The sequence below is a fragment of the Nelusetta ayraudi genome, unplaced genomic scaffold (assembly GCF_046127955.1).
Source record: "Nelusetta ayraudi isolate G7.1 ecotype Tasmania unplaced genomic scaffold, CSIRO-AGI_Nayr_v1 ptg000048l, whole genome shotgun sequence".
In the NCBI taxonomy this organism is placed as follows: Eukaryota; Metazoa; Chordata; class Actinopteri; order Tetraodontiformes; family Monacanthidae; genus Nelusetta; species Nelusetta ayraudi.
The window spans coordinates 16,385,973-16,405,226 of record NW_027466098.1 but is presented as its reverse complement, the minus strand read 5'-3'; the positions used below and the strand labels follow the sequence as shown (position 1 = coordinate 16,405,226).

The following is a 19,254-nucleotide window of genomic DNA, read 5'->3' as shown; positions in this document are numbered from 1 at the left end:
CTCTCTCCTCCTCCTCCTCCTCCTCTTCCTCCTCCTTCGCCCTTGGTGTTTGTTCTCAGCGACGTTCCGCTGCTTTTCCCCTCAACCCTGGGACACGAGGAACTTTGCTGTACCTGTAGATTAAGATGTCATTTTGCAAGTGAAAGAAAACACTTATATTAACACCAGTCTGTCATGTTGCTGCTGTCAGGTTGCTCGAAGAGCAGTGAAGTGCAGATAGAGACATCAAGCAGGCGCTTCTTCTCCGGCTCCTCAGTGAAATCACATCAGGACCTGCTGAAGCTCGACCTGATGTAGCCGCAGCTTTTAATTTGACTATTTAGATAATGGAGAGATGATATTTGAATGACGAGTGTCTCCTTGTCTAATCGTCTTCCCTTTTATTAAAATAGCAAACGACTTCCCGGAACATCGTGAGCTGTTAAAAAAAAAAACAGAAAAAAAAAAAAATCTGCCCTCAGTAAACATAATGGCTGATTTCTCTTCAAAGAGGCTCTTATCGTCTCTTCCCATTTCCCAGAGGCGACCACAAAGCCTCTTCTCTTCTCTTCTCCTCTCTTCTCTTCTCTTCTCTTCTCTTCTCTTCTCTTCTCTTCCTGCCGCCGCCGCCGCCGCTTCTGCTGCTGCTCATCCCTCACTCCTGCCGCGCCTCTGGAGGGCAGCCTCAATCTAATACGACTGTGTCAGGAGGAAGTGCGGGGATGCAAAGTGCTGATGAGCCAGAAGTAGCCCACCAGTGGCCACCGCTGCTGCAGCAGAGCGCCGCCTTCGTCCCAACACGCCGCTGCCGCCGCCTCATTAGGGCGAGCGAGCCGCAGCCCAGGCGTCTCCTCCACAGTCCGAGGAGAGGAAAAGGAACACGTGTTCCTTTTGTCCGACTAAACGGACGCTTTTGACTGATTGAGGTTTTTTTTTTCCCAGGCGGCGTTTCATCCGCTGGAAAAAATGTTTAAAAAAGCACCGAAACATGAATCCTAATACCCTAAAAATATAACGCACAAAGCAAAGCACCCATCTAACAATAACCCCCCCCCAGCCCCAGCCCCAGCCCCAACATACATACATACAGCCTCAGATCCTCTCCGTAATTAAAATGTTCTTTTTCATTTTCCTTGGCTGCGTCAGACGCAAGGAGCCATAATAGGAACCCTGTAATTAGACGGAGCCCCTGCACACCTAACCTGTGTTCTCCCAGCTCCGTTCCCTCCGACAGCCCATTGTCGGCGCCGGGTTCTTGTTTCCTCTCTGGCAGTAACCAGGGGAGGCCCGGGTTGCGGGGGGGGGGGGGGGGCAGAATCCCTCCTCGCGCCCGCCTGCGACCCGCAGAGCTGCGCAAATATTATGTCTCCCTGGGAACACAATATTTGTATTTACTCCTTTATTTGGAGGGTCGTATTTTTTGGTCCTCTACTCCCTTCCCCCCATTTGTAATGCAGAGCGGGAGGGTTTTTCTTTTTTTTTTTTTTTTAAGTCTCACCGGAGTTTATTGCGACATGTTTCTGGGGGTCTGGTGAATCAGTTGAAGGTTGCCGAGTTCAGTTTTGCTGTCCGGTCATGTGATGGCGGCGACTCATCAAGAGCCCTCAGGACAAAGCCGAGGTCTCCACGTTTTTTTTTTTGTTTTTTGTTTTTTTCAAGGACATCAATGAAAAGTTTGACTGTATCGTCAGTTTTGTGGTCACGGTCATGTGACCGTTTCGGGCAATTTGGTCTTCCGGGAAAAACGGGGAAAATGGAGATAGCAGCTCCGGGCCAGTGAGAGTCCAGCGGCAGAGCCAAAGACACTTTTCCAACTTTCTCAAAGTGGAGTTTCAAATCCAACACGTCCAGGCATTTATTTTTTTTGTTTGTTTCCCCAACAAGAAGAAGAAGCAGATTTTCCGATACTCCTGCCTCTAAATCATGTGTCACCTTCAAAGAAAACACACACGCACGCAACTTAAATAAATCTTCTGCTCACTGCTGGCCCACAGCGTCACAGCGGGTGAGAAACGTTTTGCGAATGGCAAAAAAAAACAACAACTAAAAAGTACAAATACAAATGCAAGACGGTGGCGCTTTCATCCTCAGAAGCGTCCGTATATGTAACACATACTGTACGTTTGAGTCTCGCAAGGCTGGGAGCGACTTTCCAAGTAATTCTGAGCTTCCGAGCTCATTAAATGTTAATCAAAAAATCTATTTCCAGATCACTCAGAGATCCGTCATGAGGATTTGAGGCCAGCGAGGAGGCCACTGCCTCGCACAAGCGAACAGGACGGTCCTTCTTGTCTGGAATGTGAGAGGGGAAAACTGCTTCGCTCCAACATTGGTGTTGCTTTCTAAGACCAAGTCGCATGCAAATGCACGAAAGGCCTCGTGTGCCGAACCTTAAACTGATCGGCCGCCTCGACCGGAGTTGATTTTTTTTTTTTTTAAAGGCATCGAGAACGGCTCTTTTTTTTTCTCCCCGCAAACGCATCCTCGTTGGCTTCCATTATTCATGACGTCTTTTCTCAGACGGTGCCTTGAACCATGAGGAGGGTACGCCTGCCTGCCTGCCTGCCTGCCTGCCTGTCTGCCTCTCTGCCTGCCTGTCTGCCTCTCTGCCTCTGTGTCGGTCTGCCTGCCCTAGAAAGAGTCCTGTGGAATGAGAGAAAGTGTGAGTGCAGGGGCCCTGCGCGCACTGAGCGGCCTGTTTCCATCTGCACATGGCAAGAAAATAGATGTTGGCAGAAAAGCACAGCTGGCCCCAGAAAACCGTGTTGAAGAAGAAAACTCAATATGGGTGGATAACCAGTGTTTTATTTCATGGAATTGTGCGTTCTCTGTTGGTGTCTCGTCGTCATTGCATCATCCTGATGTGTGTCAGATGGAAAGGACTCGCTTATTTATATTTCATGGGCAAAAGTCGCACGACGATCTGTGTCTGAGAACTACATTTTTTTCTGGTTTATTTTGTTATTTGAGTCTTTGTAATTAATTGAGTAAGGCTATCCCAATGTTGACCAAAATGATTATTAAAGCTCTTTAAATGGATAAAACGTGTGGCCGACGACTATTATAATGTCGGGCAAAATGTATTCACTAAAGTCAGGAGCAACGTAATATTTAATCAGGTTCATCAGGGTTTTGTTTTCTGTTTACCTATTGCTGAACAAATTTTACTTGAATTTTACTCTGATCAAACTGGTTTTGTCGGATCGCTGTTTGACTGTCAGACTTTGCCGGGGAAACAAGACAAGCTGATCCCTTGAGCATCAGTTGTTGAGGTTGACGGCTCTCTGTCTCCTCACATCACCTTGTGACGCCCCCCCACGGGTGGCATCAACCACTCAGGTTCATTCAACACACACACACACACACACTCGCACACCTATTAGCATCGTTAAGAGAATTGGTGAGTCACAGAGACACTTCTGCCCGTATGAAAATGCGAGCGCCTGAGTCTGAGCAGCGATTCCTAAATGCATTTGCAGAGAGAAGAGAAGCCGGGCAGAGTTGAAGTTGAACTGCAGGATGGCCTCCAGGCTATGAATCATCGCAGCGCTGCGTGCGGCGGCAGGTTGAAGTGACTCAAGTTTGTTCAAACGAAAGCGGAAAAAAAAAAGGCGGCGCATTAAAATGCTTCTGTAGCGTCTGAGGTTTCGACGCGGATTCACAGCCATTTTGTTTCCATGCGGAGGGAGGATGAGGATGAGCCGTCTTTTCCCTCGTAATTCATTAAAAGAACTATCTTCTGATATCCTCCACCGTCGATGCAAAGCTCAATTTGCTGGGACTCTCACCTCGATGTGTGGCTTCAGTCTGGAGGTGGACGCGCTCCTCTCGCCCTCCGCCAAGACGTCCGCTTGGATCGGACAAAGGAAACTGGGATACATGTATCAGCATGCTAAGCACATCCCGCGCCACAAAGGAGAAACTGTAAAGAAGCACAATGGAAGAAATTATAATGTATGCAAATGAGGTGGAAACAAAGACTCCATTCTTCTCCCGGCAGCCTGTCAGCTGCGTCGCGCTCACCGCCGGCTAGCTTCCCATCGTGACGGCTCCTCACGTGCTGCCGTGACGTCCAAACGTTTCTCTCCATGAAAGGTGTTTTTTTTTTTTTGTCTGATTAAGACACTACGATGTTTGAATAAAGGTTCACTGTCACAGTGATACATGGAGACCGAACACACTCACTCTTACAGCTGTTAAAAGGATCTTCCCAGATCCTAGAAGTTATGATTCCATCCAGAAATGCCAAAAAAAACAAAAAAAAAACTCAGATATCGTCAAAGATCTTCAAATTACTGCATTTCTTAAAGGTCCGGTGTGTGATATATGGCCTGATTTATGAATTTTATATTGGTAAAAGCTTAATATACTGACCATAAATAGATTAATAAAAGTGTATAGTCACAGTACAAAAAAGTCATTTGGTTTTCCTACCCATAGAACTGTTACTCATATATATATATAAGAATATACATAGAGCAAGAGTGTCGCTCCCAGTTAGCTGCCATCTTTGCAGCACCAATTGTTTCATATTTAGTTGGAACGCTTGCGTCCTCAAATAAACCAATGAGGAAGAAGGTGAATGAGGATTCCAGGTTCACGTGCACAGGCCACTGTAGTTCACTGGCAAGCTTGGGAGAGGGAGGGCTGAAATCTAAAATGCAACCACTTGATGTCACTGTTCCCTCTCGAATTCTTCAAATATTACAAACTCAACTTTTAAATTGTCGTCCTCTTTCTCAGCTCCAGGGATCCTTGCGGAGGAAGATCGAGGGACATGCGCCAGGAGGAGGACACAAGCAGAACGGCCTCTCCTGCGGCTTCTCCGGCTCCGACTTCAAGCGGGTCTGCCTGGACGGCGGCGCCCTGGGCCGCGGACCCTGCGGCCACAACCCCAACCAGCCGCACCCGCTGCCCTCGGTGCCCTCTGGCATGGACGTGCAGAGGAAGGGCTACATGCTGCCACACGGGGTGGGCCAGGACGTCTTCAACATGACCCTGAGGGACATGAAGAAGGAGCCCAGCGAGGTGCCGTCGTGCGGCCGCTCCGGCGCCGAGGTGATGTTCGACTTCAAGGACGAGGGTGGCGGCGGCCACATCGACCCGGATCTGCAGGACCTGTTCGACGAGCTGACCAAGACGGTGCCCACGCTCAACGACCTGGAGCTGGAGAGGATGCTGAAGCAGGACGACGCCTTCGGCCTGGACCTGGGTCGGCCCAGCTCGGCCGGGGCGGCCGGCGCCAGCGCCCTCTGCTGCGCCGCCATGGAACGGCCCATCAAAATGGAGCCGTCGCCGGACTTCGGCCAGGTCCAGTGCGCCCTGCCCCAGCTGCGGCCGGCCTCGGCGGGGCCGTCCTTCACCGTGGCCGGCGCCGCCTCCTCCGCCAACGCCTCCCAGAAAGCCCCAACCCTGGCCCCGCCCACTCGCGCTGCCATGCCCTGCTGGCCAGAGATATCTCGCGCCGAGCAGCTGAAGCAGATGGCGGCCAACCAGCAGCAGCCCGGCTCGCTGCTCCATCACCAACACCCGGCGGCGCCACCTGCAGGACTGACCGGCTGGGCTCCGGGCCTGACCACCCACTCCTCCCCCTCCCCCTCCTCCTCCTCCTCCTCCACCTCCAGCGCCACCAACTTCCCCCAGGACAAAGTTTCCGGCCCGGCGCCGGGTGGCGGCCAGCGGATCGGCTCCCAGAACAAAGGGATTAGCAGCAACTGCCTCTTCAAGACCAACGGCCACGTGGACATGAAGGTTCTGAGCACCAAGCCCATGTTGCACTTCAGCCCCAAAGCGCCGAACCACTCGGGCAGCCAGCCCATGTCTGTCATGGCGGCCTCGGTGAAAACGACTTCCGCCCAGCAGCAGCAACAGCAGCAGCAACAACAGCAGCAGCAGCAACAACAGTCGACTGGCAAGAATCATCCTGCGCTTCACTTCCAAAACCAACAGGGCGGCGCCACCTCTGGGCCGCCGTGTCTCCAGGCCAAGCAGCCCCCCGGGCTGCCGTTCAAAGGGTCACAGCCGCGACAGGTAAGGCCTCCGTCTGGCCGTTGGCCTCCGCGGGGTTTGCGTTATGATATTTATTGGCTTCACGTTCAACAGACATCAAATATTTTTCGGCCTTTTAAGGTTTTATTTGTCAAGGCCGAGATGTACCGACTCTGAAGGGAGGCTGCAAGCTTTCAACTCTGCGATCTAGTTCATCCATCTTTTCCAACCCTCCCAACGGCACCTTCGCTGTTTTAGTGAATTCCAAAAACAAAAAGTCATTTTTCCTTACAGATAAAGAAAGGGGAGGGACAAGAATGAGAAATGGGTTCACAACCTCACACTGGTGTGGAGAAAAATAAATAAAACACCCACTAAGCTATTACAAGTTGTAAACAGTGGCTGCTGGTAAGTAGGCTAGCCAGAGACAGTTTTAATTACAACTGGACGGTATTCTCACAACACAGCTGTAAAACCACATTTTCTTTTTTTTTGTTTTTCCCATGGGCATTAAACAGCAGCAGTGCCGCCACCAGCCACTTGAACGTGACAGACGGCAGTCGGTCCATCCAAGTGTTTTTTTGCATCACTTTCCAAACACTTTGTGTTGGCTCTTCAGCACATGAGACGCTTTAGAACGCCAGGTCTGGGATATACTGCGTACATAATAGAAATCGTTAAACTGGGGCTTCAGTGCTTCTAATTAAAACCCGTCTTTCATCCCGTAGAGCTTGAGGCCCAAAGCCCAGTTACGGCGTTTTTTTATTATAATTTTTGCAGCTGTCAAGCGTTTTTCGACTTTGAATCATTATTATTTCACACAGGTAGGGCAAATAACCAAATATATCTAGCACACTCTCACCCTCTTCAGACCCTCAAACGATTTTGTTTTTTTATTATTTTTAAATTTTCTCCTTCGTTGCATCCAACCGTCCGTCGAGGGCAGCAACATTGCGATGCTGTTTTGTTCCCTCTTCCCCGTCGTCGCCTTTGCCGCCGTGTCTCCCTTGAATATGCATTCCCCCCCCCCCCCCCCCCACCCCGCGCCAGTGTTTTGACGATGACACAGATTGCCAGTGCACGGAGGATTAACATGCAGGACTTCTAATTTCTGTACTTGTCATGGTGGCTCCCCCCCTCCCCCGTCAGGGCACAGATATGCACAGCGGGATTTGCTAATTGGAGGTTGTTAGCTGCAAGGGACATGTGGTGGAAAATGACAGTAATCTGCTTAGTCTGGTGCCGGAGGTTGAGTGGCTGATTTGTTATGATTGGGGAGGTTTTGACCGTCCTCCCTCCCTCCTTCGTTTTCTAGCACCAACAGTATCTGTGGGCTGCCTTTTCTTCTCTTTTCTTTTTTTCTATTTTTCTCTTGCTCGAAACGATAATGCGACTCACACAAGAGAGCAATCGAGGGGGGGGAAAAAATGTCTGAGTGGCGGAAGAAGAGAGAGTTGTACAGCGTGTTCACATGTCCTTAAAGCAGCGGCGCGCAAAAAATTCTGCTTGTTCTGCTTGTTTGTTGCCGCTTGAGCAACACATTTTGCAATGTACATACTTAGTGTTGTTGTGGCACTGCAGGCAAGCGGCCGCCGCGCTGGGCCAAAATTGTTATTTACAAGAGAAAAAAATTTCAAAAAGAAATGAAATACCAAGCGGAAAATCTTCTGTCTCGCTGCTTCACGTCTGCGGGGACTTTTTGTCACTTGACATTTTCCGTTCGGTCGCAGTTGTGTCCCTGTTTGCTCGGCGGAGGTTGACTGCCCGTGACGCTGGAGGCTGCCGAAGACCTGCAGGGAGCCGTTTTGTTTTGGTGCCCGTGCAGTGCAAAACTGCAACATGTCGCGTCGAAATGAGATCCCCTATTGTGCCTTTTAAAGAGGTGTTTTAATGATGGCCCACTCACCAAGGCTCCTTGAACACAGAGAGTCGCCTCTGGAGGGGTTGTTCAGTAGATCCGCCAGCAACCTGCCTTCTTCGTTCACTAGAATCCAACAACGTAGGGCGTCGCTCATTGCTGCACCAGCGTTTTTAAGTTTTCACACCTTGACTTGTTTTCCACACCATGCAAATTTGTAACCTCGTCAGCACAGGTGTCTGTCTTGGCTCATAATTAATGCGACGGCAGACGTGCATATGTTTAATTAGAGTTTGGTCCTTTTTTTCTTTTTTTTTTTACGTTAAATTCAATCTCAGATATTTTTGCCAGATTTTTGTTCATTCTCACTTCAGTTTTTCTGGAAAACTGCTGTGAAATATTTTTGGGGATTTCCTGCAGAAAAACTAAAATAATTAGTGGGAAAGTGTCCAAAAATTGCAGCAAAAAATCCTTAAAAATCACTGTGAACACTCAAAAGGGATTTTCACCAGGGTTGTTGGTTGTTTTGGTTGGTGTTTCAGTTTTTTTTAGTAGTCAATAGAACAAAGAAACAATTAAAAGTCATTAAAAATGTAAGTGGTTTGATTTTTTTTTTAGATAATTAAAAGTGATATCATAATCAGCTATACACTTAATGAATCATGTTTTAATGTAAATTATAAGTCCTAAAGATGGGACATTGATTTTTGTTTTGTTTTTTTAAATCACAGCTGTGGAAAAAGGAAGTGTGTGAGTCTGAGAGGAGTTTGATAGCTAATAATGAAAAGGCCCTGAAAAGAAATTTGATCAATTATTTAAAGAGAGAAAACTTTTCCAAAGCCTGAAGCAACTGAGAGAAGGAAAAAAAAAAAAAAAAAAAAGGGCTCAGTCGAGGCAGGTCTTTAAAATGCTGAGGACATGTTCCTCTGCCTGAGTTTATTAGGGCGAGAGCTTTTGGAGAGGAGAACCTTTTCCAAGGACGTTCAGCTTCCAGCACACTTTCCTTTCAACAAGTCAGATACAGAGAACTAAAAAAAAAAAAAAAAAAGCGAATTCCGAGATGTGACGGTGCAAGAACGACGTGGAGAAGCTCGACGCGGTCACGGCGGAGCTGCTTAATGGCGCTGGTCTCCGGCAGTCGGCACACACGGGGTTAAACATCCGGCTAATGAGGAGAGGACGGCTCGGCGGGAGGAGAAAAGAGTCTCTCAGTGAACTGAATTAGTAATGCCAGGGAGAGAAAAGGTCCTGAAAGAGTGCCCTGATCCCCCCACCCCCCCGCGCGTAACATTAGCAGCCAGCAGCCCACACCCCTGCCCAAATCTGTGCCGACTGCTGGGACAGAAAAAAAAAAATGCAGGAAGAGATTTGTGAGATTTGCATTGGCGGAGGTCCTAACACAGTGGTGTGCAAACTTTTTGACTGGTGCGCCACCATCCTGTCCTAAAATATGACAGAGGGGCCGGGAACAGGAGCAGGTAGACGGAGTGTTTTGGTGAGCCATCTTATAGAAGGAAGAAATGCATCATGGGATATGTAGGAACATTTGCTTTAATGTCAATTGAAAATGAACAGAAGCGTGACAACAACAACAACAACAACAACAACAACAACAACATCAACAAAAAATCATCTCTTCAAGTTCGGCTGGCCGGATTAAAAAGCTCAACAGGCCACATATGGCCCCCGGGCCATAGTTTGCCCATCTGGAGACTTGTGGTTCTCCATATGCTTCCCGTCCAGTGTGGAGGTGGAAACAACGTGTGGACTGACTGTCACTCAATGCAGATTCACTCGTTACATATTCCAGGCTCGCAGACCTTGTTGTTTTTCCAGGATGTTGAGGGAACTGCATGAAGCAACTTTGGCGCCTTGATAGACAGATAGATAGATAGATAGATAGATAGATAGATAGATAGATAGACGTTCCTTCCGTGCAGTTGCGGAAAGTTTGACGTCACGTTCAGTCGCTTCTCTTCCTTATTTGTCTTTAATCAGCCGTGAACATTTTGCCCCTCGACGTCCCGCCGAGACTTTCGCTGCTCCGCGCGTCGAAACATTTGGCAGCAATTTCACCCTCCCACAATTTAAATATTGCATGGGAAGCCCCATCACGCCCCTGCCACGGAACCCTTTGACGGAAAGCTGCTGCGACCCAAATGACAGCCCCGGCGCTTCACATCCAGGCTTCGCGTGTGTAGTCAACTTCGCTGGCGGCACTCGTCGACTTCTTCTCTTTTTTTTTTTTTTTTTTTTTTTCCTTTTTTTGCGTGACGGTGCCCCTCCCCCTCCCTCGGCCGGGATCATAGCGGGGCCACGGGGGTTACAGCCTACCGGGGGTCACTCCGCCAGTGAAGAGAGCGCTTGTTTCCTGGGAAAGGGAGCCGCGGCCAAGTCCAGATGCCGAGGCCGCTCCCGAGGGACGGCGGCGTCATGAGGAGGAAGTGCAGTGTGTGTGTGTGTGTGTGTGTGTCAGAGAGAGGGAGAGCTGGTGAGCCCGGATTGCTGTCAGCTGCCTGCTAGTGATGGGAATTCCGACTCTTTCCACAGAGCCGGTTCTTTTGGCTCGACTCATTAAAAAGAACCGGCTCTTTTGGCTCCCAAGCAGCTCCTTGTTGTTGTTGCTTATACTGTTTCATTAACCAAACTATGTGCTAAAATTAACGATTCACGTTCATGATATCAAAATATTAAATGTGTGTTATTTCTACACTCAACATGGAACACAGGGCTGTAAAAATAAATATAAAATACCAAAACAAACACTACACAACTTTGTACAAATCACAAGATACAAACAAAATGCAACATTCAGCTAAAAATGTTCGGATCATAAATATGTGTGTGTGAGTGTGTGTGTGTGTGTATGTGTTTGTGTGTGTGTTATATATAAAGGCATTGTATACGGTTTAATCCCGTTTCCAATATATACACGTTTGTTTTGCACAAAATCTCCACTAAACCTCGTTCTAAATCACCGTCCACTCCGACAGCGACCAGAGGTGGACCCCAAAAACCGTTTCTCCGGTTCGGCTCCCCATGCAGGAGCCGGCTCTCTTTGTTCACTTCTCAAGGAGTCGGCTCCAATAAGCGGTTCGTTCACCAACGACCCATCGCTACTGCCTGCTGCTGCCTGCGCCGCCGCCGCAGCACCGGCGGAGACTGAATCACTCGGCTGCTTTCTCTCAGGCCCGGGCCAGACCACATGTGGTACTCATTTGCGCAGCGAGTTTGTGAAGAATGAGAGTGAAGCGAGTGCAGGGGAGGGTGAGAGGGTGAGGAGGGAGGGCATGGAAAGCGGCTTTATGACACATCAGGGTGACAGAGTATTACTCAGTTGTACAAGGCTGAAATGTCCTTCAGTTGGAGTGGAGGGGTGAAAGGAGGCAAAGACGGTTGGCAGCCGTCTTGCAAGGAAAACGCTTGTGGTCGCCGCCGCCGCCCCGTTGCCGGCTAGAAATTAGCAAAGAAAGAAGGAAACTGTTGATTTGTAAACGTGAATCAAAAGCGACAAAACTTCTCTTCCTACGGCAAGCGGGAGGCTGGCCGTGTAATCTCATCGCACCCGTCTCTGCTTGCTCTCATCTCACACTCTAAAATCCCAGTCCGGATTGTTATTACCCACATGAGAAAAAATCCCCCGAAATGAAATGAAATAAAACACGCATGTGCCCCCCCCCCCCCCCCCCCCCCCACCCTCACCCCTACACACACACACACACACACACACACACACACACACACACACCATCCTTCTCTGACGGAGGTCATAGCGGAAGCTCCTCGGCGGGCTTCATCCTCCGGCTAATGGGGAGGAAAAGGCAACATTGGATTTCTAATCCGTGACACCCTGGGAAATATTTAGAGCCGACACAATGATTGACACTGTGTACACAACACACGTTGGCTCGGATTTGCCACATGCTAATCTCCTCTCTCCCTCGACTTCTCTCCAACGACTCGCGCTTTCGCTTTTTCCCGCGAGGCTTTGAACGCGCAGCCACGGCGTCCATGTGCTTTTCTTTTTTTATTCTTTTTTTTTTTTTCTTCTCTCGCTTCCTTTTTTTTTTTGACTTGTGGCACTTTGTGCGGACGCTAAATGAGAAATGGACCTTTAAAGCAGCCACAGTGGGAGCAGCTTATCGGCGGCAACATATGTTAAGTCTCACATCTCCACCCCCCCCCCCCCCACACACACCTCCTCCACCCCCGTCCTCCTTCCTTCGGCTGACACAGATGTTTTGCAGGGGCGGTGTCAGGTGCCACAAATGGCTTTTCCAGCGGATGAAAATGCCTCCTCGCCGCCCGAACACAACACGGCGATAAGTGAAGGGCGGCTTATTAAATGGAGGCGGTGGTGTTGCTGCTGCCGCTGCTGGCTCACGGGCTCCTCCGCTTGGCACGCGTTTCTTGCTGTCTCAGGGATTCTTTCCACTCTCTTTGGACGAGATTATCAAGAGGGAAGCAGGCAGACCTTGAGGAGGGCTCGCGCACCCACCCACCCCACACCCTTCCCGCCTCCCCACACCCTGCCGAACCCCCCCCCCCCCCTCCAGAGAGAGGCTGTTGTCCAAATCTCCATATTTCATCTGCAGAGAGGGAGTAGCCATGTCCACATTGCCGCCGGAGGTGAACCGGTGTACGCCGTTGAAACCTTTTGCAATGTCTCCCTCTTGTGGTCAGACTCTATCATTGCAGCGTTTAGGAATTTTGGGTGTTTTTTTTTTTTGTTTTTTTTGTTTGTTTTTTTTCGTGGGTTTTTTTCTGCATTTCTGTTGACCCCAAAAGTACAAAAGAGGAATAGGGCCACAAGGAGTAAAAAAAAAAAAATTACAGGAAGGAGATTTTTTATTGAAGTTTTCAATTCGGCTTTTAAGTTGAAATTTCGGGAATAAAGTCAAAATTTCTTGAATAAAGTGGACGTTAAAAAAAACAAAATTTCAACGAAAGTTGAAATTTCGTCCTTTTTTACGTCCACTTTATTCTCAGAATTTCAACTTTAATCTCGAAATTTCAACTTTATTCTCGAATTGAAAACTTCTTTGATAAGGGATATTCCTTATAGGGATGTTAACATCCCTAAATTCATCAATTTATAGATTCATAGATAGATAGATAGACGACAGACACAACTCTAAAGAGGAGGCGAAAAGACTAAAAGTTTCCGTCATCGAATCACCATGTCCGTCTTCTTCCCAAAAGGGTGTCCCTCCTGGTCCCAGGCTGCCCGTCATGTCGGGCCAGTTGCAGCTCCAACCTCCCGGGAACCAACAGAAAGGTCCGGCCAAATCTCCAGCGATGCCGAGGCAGCTCAACCAACCACATCCTGCAATCAGCAACGCCGTAAGAAGACACGCCCGACTCTTCAGCAGCGACGCTTTGTTTCAAATCAATACTCACAGCTTCCGTCTTGTCTCTTTTTCTGTCAGGAGAAGGACAACAATCACGACCAGTTCAACCGTCACCTCACCCGACCGCCGCCTGATTACAAGCAGTCGAGGGGGATGGTGGCAGTTCAGCAGGGGAGCATCTTCACAGGTGTGTAACACATAATCGGCAGTGTCACGTCAATAGTCCCATATTTAAAACACATTTTAGGATTCTCTTTTTTTGCCCAGACTGTAGTGAAACAGTCTTGCACAATGACTCATCCAAAAACCTCTACAGGTAAACAGAAAATAGGATATTTAGCCTTTGCTTTGGTTCAGCTGTTTTTGTTCTAAATAAGGTAGTGGAGACTAACACCTGGCTGGAAGTGTTGTCCTGTATTCTCTGTGATGTCACAAAGGGCAGAACACGCAAATGAAGTAAATTATGGACTTTTCTAATTTCTGACTAATTTCTATGACGTGCTATTATTCCAATAAGGTTCATTGTGTCTAAACTGTGCTTTCTCCTATGATTTCTAATTTTCTTATTTTGTTAGATGTGTTTCAACATAATTATGACGTTGAAACACAAAAAAATCCCTACGTGTCTGACAAAATAAGAAATGATTTGATGAGACGTTTGTTATTATTGAAAAATGACGGTGAAGTGAATTTTACTTTTTCATCCCTAAACAGAAATCATAATTGCCAATATTTCCTTTGGTTTCTGTTCTAGGTCAAAACCCGGTTCAGTCTCCCACTAATGTGGCCGGGAATGAGCTCCAGTCCATGTCGTGTCGGTCTGCCTCCCAGCTGAGTCCTTCACCGTCAGACCGCAGGTTCGGTATCAGCCATCCGACGTCTTGCCTCGGCCAGTTTCAGCAGCACAACAACAACCAGAATCGAATCGTCGGGCTCAATCCCAACAAGGCCCGGTTCCTGGGGCCGAACCAGCAAGGCAATTCCTTCGGGATGAACATGAACTCCTCAGGAGTGTCGGCGGCGGGACTGGGGGGTCTGATGAGAAACGTGGGCTGGGCTTCGGCCAATAAGCAAGGGACGGGCGGACTGAGGCGGCTGCCCGCTCCCCTCCAGTCCCAGGGCGCCCCGCTAGACATGCCCAACCATTTGTACCAACAGAGACACGTCGGCCCGCCCAACCAGGTGGCGCCAGACATGGGTCTGCTCCCCCACAACCCGTCGACGAGGCCCAGCCAGCCAATGATGGGATCCCCTACGGCAGTGGGCAACCTGAACCAGGCCTCCCCCGAACAGAGGGTACCGGCCGGCAGCTACTCGGGGGCCAGTCCCAGCCCCAGCAGCTACCACAACAACCGGGCCAACCACCTGACCTTTGACTTCCTCCCCGAGGGGGACAACACGGTCCCAGGGATCAACACGGACTCAGACTTTATAGACTCGCTGCTCAAGTCCGGCTCTGGGAACGACGATTGGATGAAAGATATTAACTTGGATGAGATTCTGGGCGGCCACTCGTGAACAGTTGACCCGAGGTTGACCTCGCTGCTCAAATTATATATAAATATATATTATTGATGTAAGATATATTGTAAGGAGTAACATTTTTTTAATTACTGGGATTTTATAAACTCATATTCTCTGTTATCATGTATAATGTCAACTATCGTTTTTGCTTTGGTATTTACTGTGAAAGATGTTTGTGCTTTGTTCTCGGTCACTTGTATACTAGCCAAGAAACTGCTTTCTGTTGCGCTCACTGTTCATTCGTTGTCCTTCTCGTCACACCTGAGCTTTCACGCGTTGCAGGACAAAAGTACCAAGTTCACACTGTGAAAAGAAAAAAAAAACCCTGTGTTGCTTCCAAGTTCACCTTGGTCCCCAGAGTTGAGTTTTATATCTTTGAAATCAATATTCAGCATGATATGGCCCATGTTTTCCCATCTGTGGTTGTTTTTGTTGCAATTTAAATGATGTAACCATTAGCTTTTTTTTTTTTTTTCAATGTGATATTTAATTCTAGTGATTCATTATAATACATGAAATTTACTAAATTTGATTTGAGTAAATAAAGAGATGAAACTGTCAGTCTCCTTCCCCCAACAGAGACAAAGCACAACACACACAGTACAGTTTTTCAGTAAAGCCTATTGTCCGTGGGGAAAAAACTGGCACGAAATTCACCACAGAAACACAACATTGAAAAAGTGAGGTAGGTTACTCTGATTCTTTCAGGCCTTTATGCAAAAAACAAATGATTAGCGTAAAAGAGAATATGTTGCTTCATAAAATAGAAAATGTTTGCTTACTGTGTGTGTGTGTGGGGGGGGGGGTCAATGCAATATTATGCTTGGTGCATCAGTTACTGGTGGAATTCGACAAGTTTCTCTGTGAAATTGGAATACGGTATTAGTGTCGTAGGAATTATTTGAAAAGGTAGTGTGTTTCTTGCCTTTTCGAGAATGACCACAAGAGGGCAGCAAAACCACGCAGTCTTCAGAAGTAGGAGTGCGGTTTTTGGTGCGAGGCCACAGCTGCGACGATTAAATTATACTGAATATCTAATAAAAATTGTAATGTCAATGATTAAAGCATTGCTTAATTAGAAGATGGAAATAAACGTATGAATAAAGTAGCAAATATACAATTAGGTAATGATCTATAACCCCCGGAATTGAATAATTCAAATCAGTCAAACGGTGGAAAGAAATGGCAGTATCCTTCCTTCCCTATTCCTTCTTTAGATATTTCCTTGTTGAAATTACTAATTCTATCCTAAACATCTATGAACGCAACCATAGAATTGGCATGTACATGTACCTCGACTTTAAAGTGCCAGCAAATTCAACAGTATTTGATCATGTGTCCATCTCCGACACTGAACCTATGCAGCTGTGAGGGTGTTTTTATCAAAATAATTTTCGTGATTAATATCTGACCTAACCCTAACCCTAGATCCAGCCTTAACCCTAACCCTAATGCCATGCAAGTCTATGAGGGTCAAAGGTCAACTTTGTCCTAGAGACATGGGGACACTTACCTTTTCATCAGGAGCCCCTGAGACACAACAACATCAAATTTGGGGCTTCTAGCACCTGAGGAACCCCAAAACCCTGACCCTAATTTCAGCCTTAACTACAGTATACAGATTTTTAAATTTTCTAACATGCTGACATTTTGAAATTCTACCAGTCAGTCTCATGAAAAACTCTCAAAGGACGGAGATTTTGGTGAGTTTCGGGCTGATTAAAAATTGATGGAAATGTTGGGATTCTGCGTTCTATCGCTCTATATCATGCTAAACTATAATTGTACAGTCATCCCAGTGAGTTTTGGCCAGTTCTGGCATATTTAATTTTTTTTGTTCATTTTCATACGTTGCGATTTTGCATTCTACCACTCCGTTTCAAGGTAAACCTTCACAGGACGGTCATTTTAATGAGTTTTGGTGGATTAAATAATTTTTTCCCCCGAAAAAAAAACAAAAACTGCAAAATAGATTCAAAAGAGCAAAATAAAGCGCAAAACAAGGCTTCCAATTGGCTCGTGTCAAACAAAACCTCCTGTTGGCTCTGTGATGTACAATATCAGCACATGCGGCAGAAGTTACCACAAAGTATATACTTTATTTCAGGCCAATTTCAAAGTATCATAAAGCAGGATATAATGTAACAGAATTTACTGTCCTAAAACACATGCACATATCTATCAAAAAAAGGAACAGATGATCACTGAATATAAATTCATTTCATGTGCATTTAGAAAACTCTGAATACAAAATTCTTTTTTAACTCGTGTGATTAGTTTCACTATTGCTACCATGACAGTCAACAGCTAATATGCTCTGACGAGTACACACTAAGGAAGCAAAAAAAAAAAAAAAAGAAAAAAAAAAAATCTGGTTTATGTGACATAAAAAAAAATGTGTCATTGCATCTGAACGAAAACTATGCCAGGCAACACAGAGCCGTGCAATACAAGCACTGTAGTGTACCACTCGGTTTAGTTGCATTGTTCTCACCAACACTGTGTATCCATCTTGAAACCATCCTGAATACATGATTTTTCACCATTGATAAAAATCAACAATAGAGGTTTTCTTGCACGTGTAATACAAACTGTTCATGCGGTCTCATCTAACATATGTATACATATATACATATATATATACACATATATATGTATATATATGTATATATATATATACATATAAATATATACATGTATATATATATATACATATAAATATATACATGTATATATATATATATATATATATATGTATATATATACATATATATATACATACATACATACATATATATATATATATACATACATGTATGTTTTGTTCCATTAAAAGTTGTAAAAGTTGTGCTACTGCTAAAGTGTCGGCTGGCAAAAGAATGAGTGTGAAATCCTGCTATTTCTCAACCAAGGGCATCTGTGCACGGCAGGCTGATAACGTCATGGTTTTTACTGCAGATATACGAAGATGAAGTTGGACTGTAAACATCAAAATGTCTTGGAGTTGTGAGAAAAGTGTCGGCGTGTTTGTCTCCGCCTGTGCTGTCGCGGTTTCTATGACCCGGCGTAGAATGTAAACGTGTGCGCGCTTTTGAATGGAGCCACTGGCGTGTCTGTTCTGAAAATGTCAGCTTGGAAATCTCAGGGTTAGTCACTCAAAACAACGAATCTCGTCTAAAACGAAACAAGAAAGAAAGAAAGAAAGAAAGAAAGAAAGAAAGAAAGAAAGAAAGAAAAAAAAACAAACAACAAAACAACAACTCTCAACTGGACCTATTCAGGTTTGTCCGTTAACACTTCTACATCACTTTCCCATTAGCTTATACAGTGTGTTCACACAGAGACCGTTCTCTCTTTTTTTTTGTTCTTTTTTGAAAAAAAAAAAAGAAAAGAAAAGAAAAACAAAAACACATCAAAACCGTTTCTGGACTTCGGTGAGGGCAAATGTAAATGTTAGCCTTGTTACCAAACGAAACATCTTTGGAATCCGCCGCAAACAATTCCTGACTGATTGTTTTTCAATTGTGTCTCAGAAGAGAGAGAGAGAGAGAGAGAGAGAGAGAGAGAGAGAGAGAGAGAGAGAGAGAGAGAGAGAGAGAAACAACAACTATTTCAGAATTCCGCATGAACACGCAGCAGTCGAACCCCTGGCCTTCTCCTCCTCCTCCTCCTCCTCCTCCAGCCCTCCCACTGACTCTCCGACCTGCTTGGACCTGTCCGCAGCCTAGCAAACCCCTCGTTTCAACACACAGCACAGCATCAAGCATCACTGGGGGCGGGGGATGGGCACCCAAGAGGAAACACTTTCTAACATGAGTGTCGAGATTTTTTTATATATATATACATATATATATATATATATATATATATATATATATATATATACATATATATATATATATATATGTATATATATATATATATATATATATATATATATATATATATATATATATATATATATATATATATATATACATATATATATATATATATATACATATATATATATACATATATATATACATATATACATATATATTGATTGAAGAGCTTTCATTTGTGGAGCTGAGAGATCTGCCTCTTTTTTTGGTTAAGGTTTCGGAGACACAGAAAACAAAAGCTGCTGCATGTGATCAACGAATAAACGATACAATAAGGCTAATATGTATGGAGTAAATCAGAGACAATAAACTCTGCTAGATAGTATTTAAAAAAACAAATAAGAAGGCAAAACTCAATCAAACTGCGTCTTAGCCGACTTCGCGTGAAAACAGTTGATCCTGTTAAAAAATGCATTAATTTATCTATTATCAAAGAAGTTAAAAAAAAACAACAAGCAAAAAAATGCTGCTTCGTCTAAGCTATCTTACATATAGTAGATAGATGCCTAAAATACTAAAAAAGACAAACAAAAAAAATAATGAATCATGAATTACATGGATAAGACTGAGATACGAAGAAGCTAAGGGTTTGTTTGTTTGTTTGTTTGTTTGTTTGTTTGTTTTTTTTTGAAAAAAAAAAAATCCCTAAATCCCCCTTATAATGTGTTCA

General features: G+C 45.6%; 1 protein-coding gene across 1 annotated transcript in view; it reads left to right on the top strand.

The window, feature by feature from the left end:
• The window catches only part of maml2 (mastermind like transcriptional coactivator 2), a 40,744-nt gene extending 25,483 nt beyond the window's left edge, over window positions 1-15,261 (top strand). The window contains exons 3-6 of the mRNA XM_076036722.1: window positions 4,723-6,009; window positions 13,028-13,168; window positions 13,255-13,363; window positions 13,931-15,261. Coding sequence (XP_075892837.1) covers window positions 4,723-6,009; window positions 13,028-13,168; window positions 13,255-13,363; window positions 13,931-14,694 — 2,301 coding nt within the window. The 3' untranslated portion in view covers window positions 14,695-15,261. The remainder of the gene's footprint in view (window positions 1-4,722; window positions 6,010-13,027; window positions 13,169-13,254; window positions 13,364-13,930) is intronic.
• The last annotated feature ends 3,993 nt before the right edge of the window (window positions 15,262-19,254 follow it).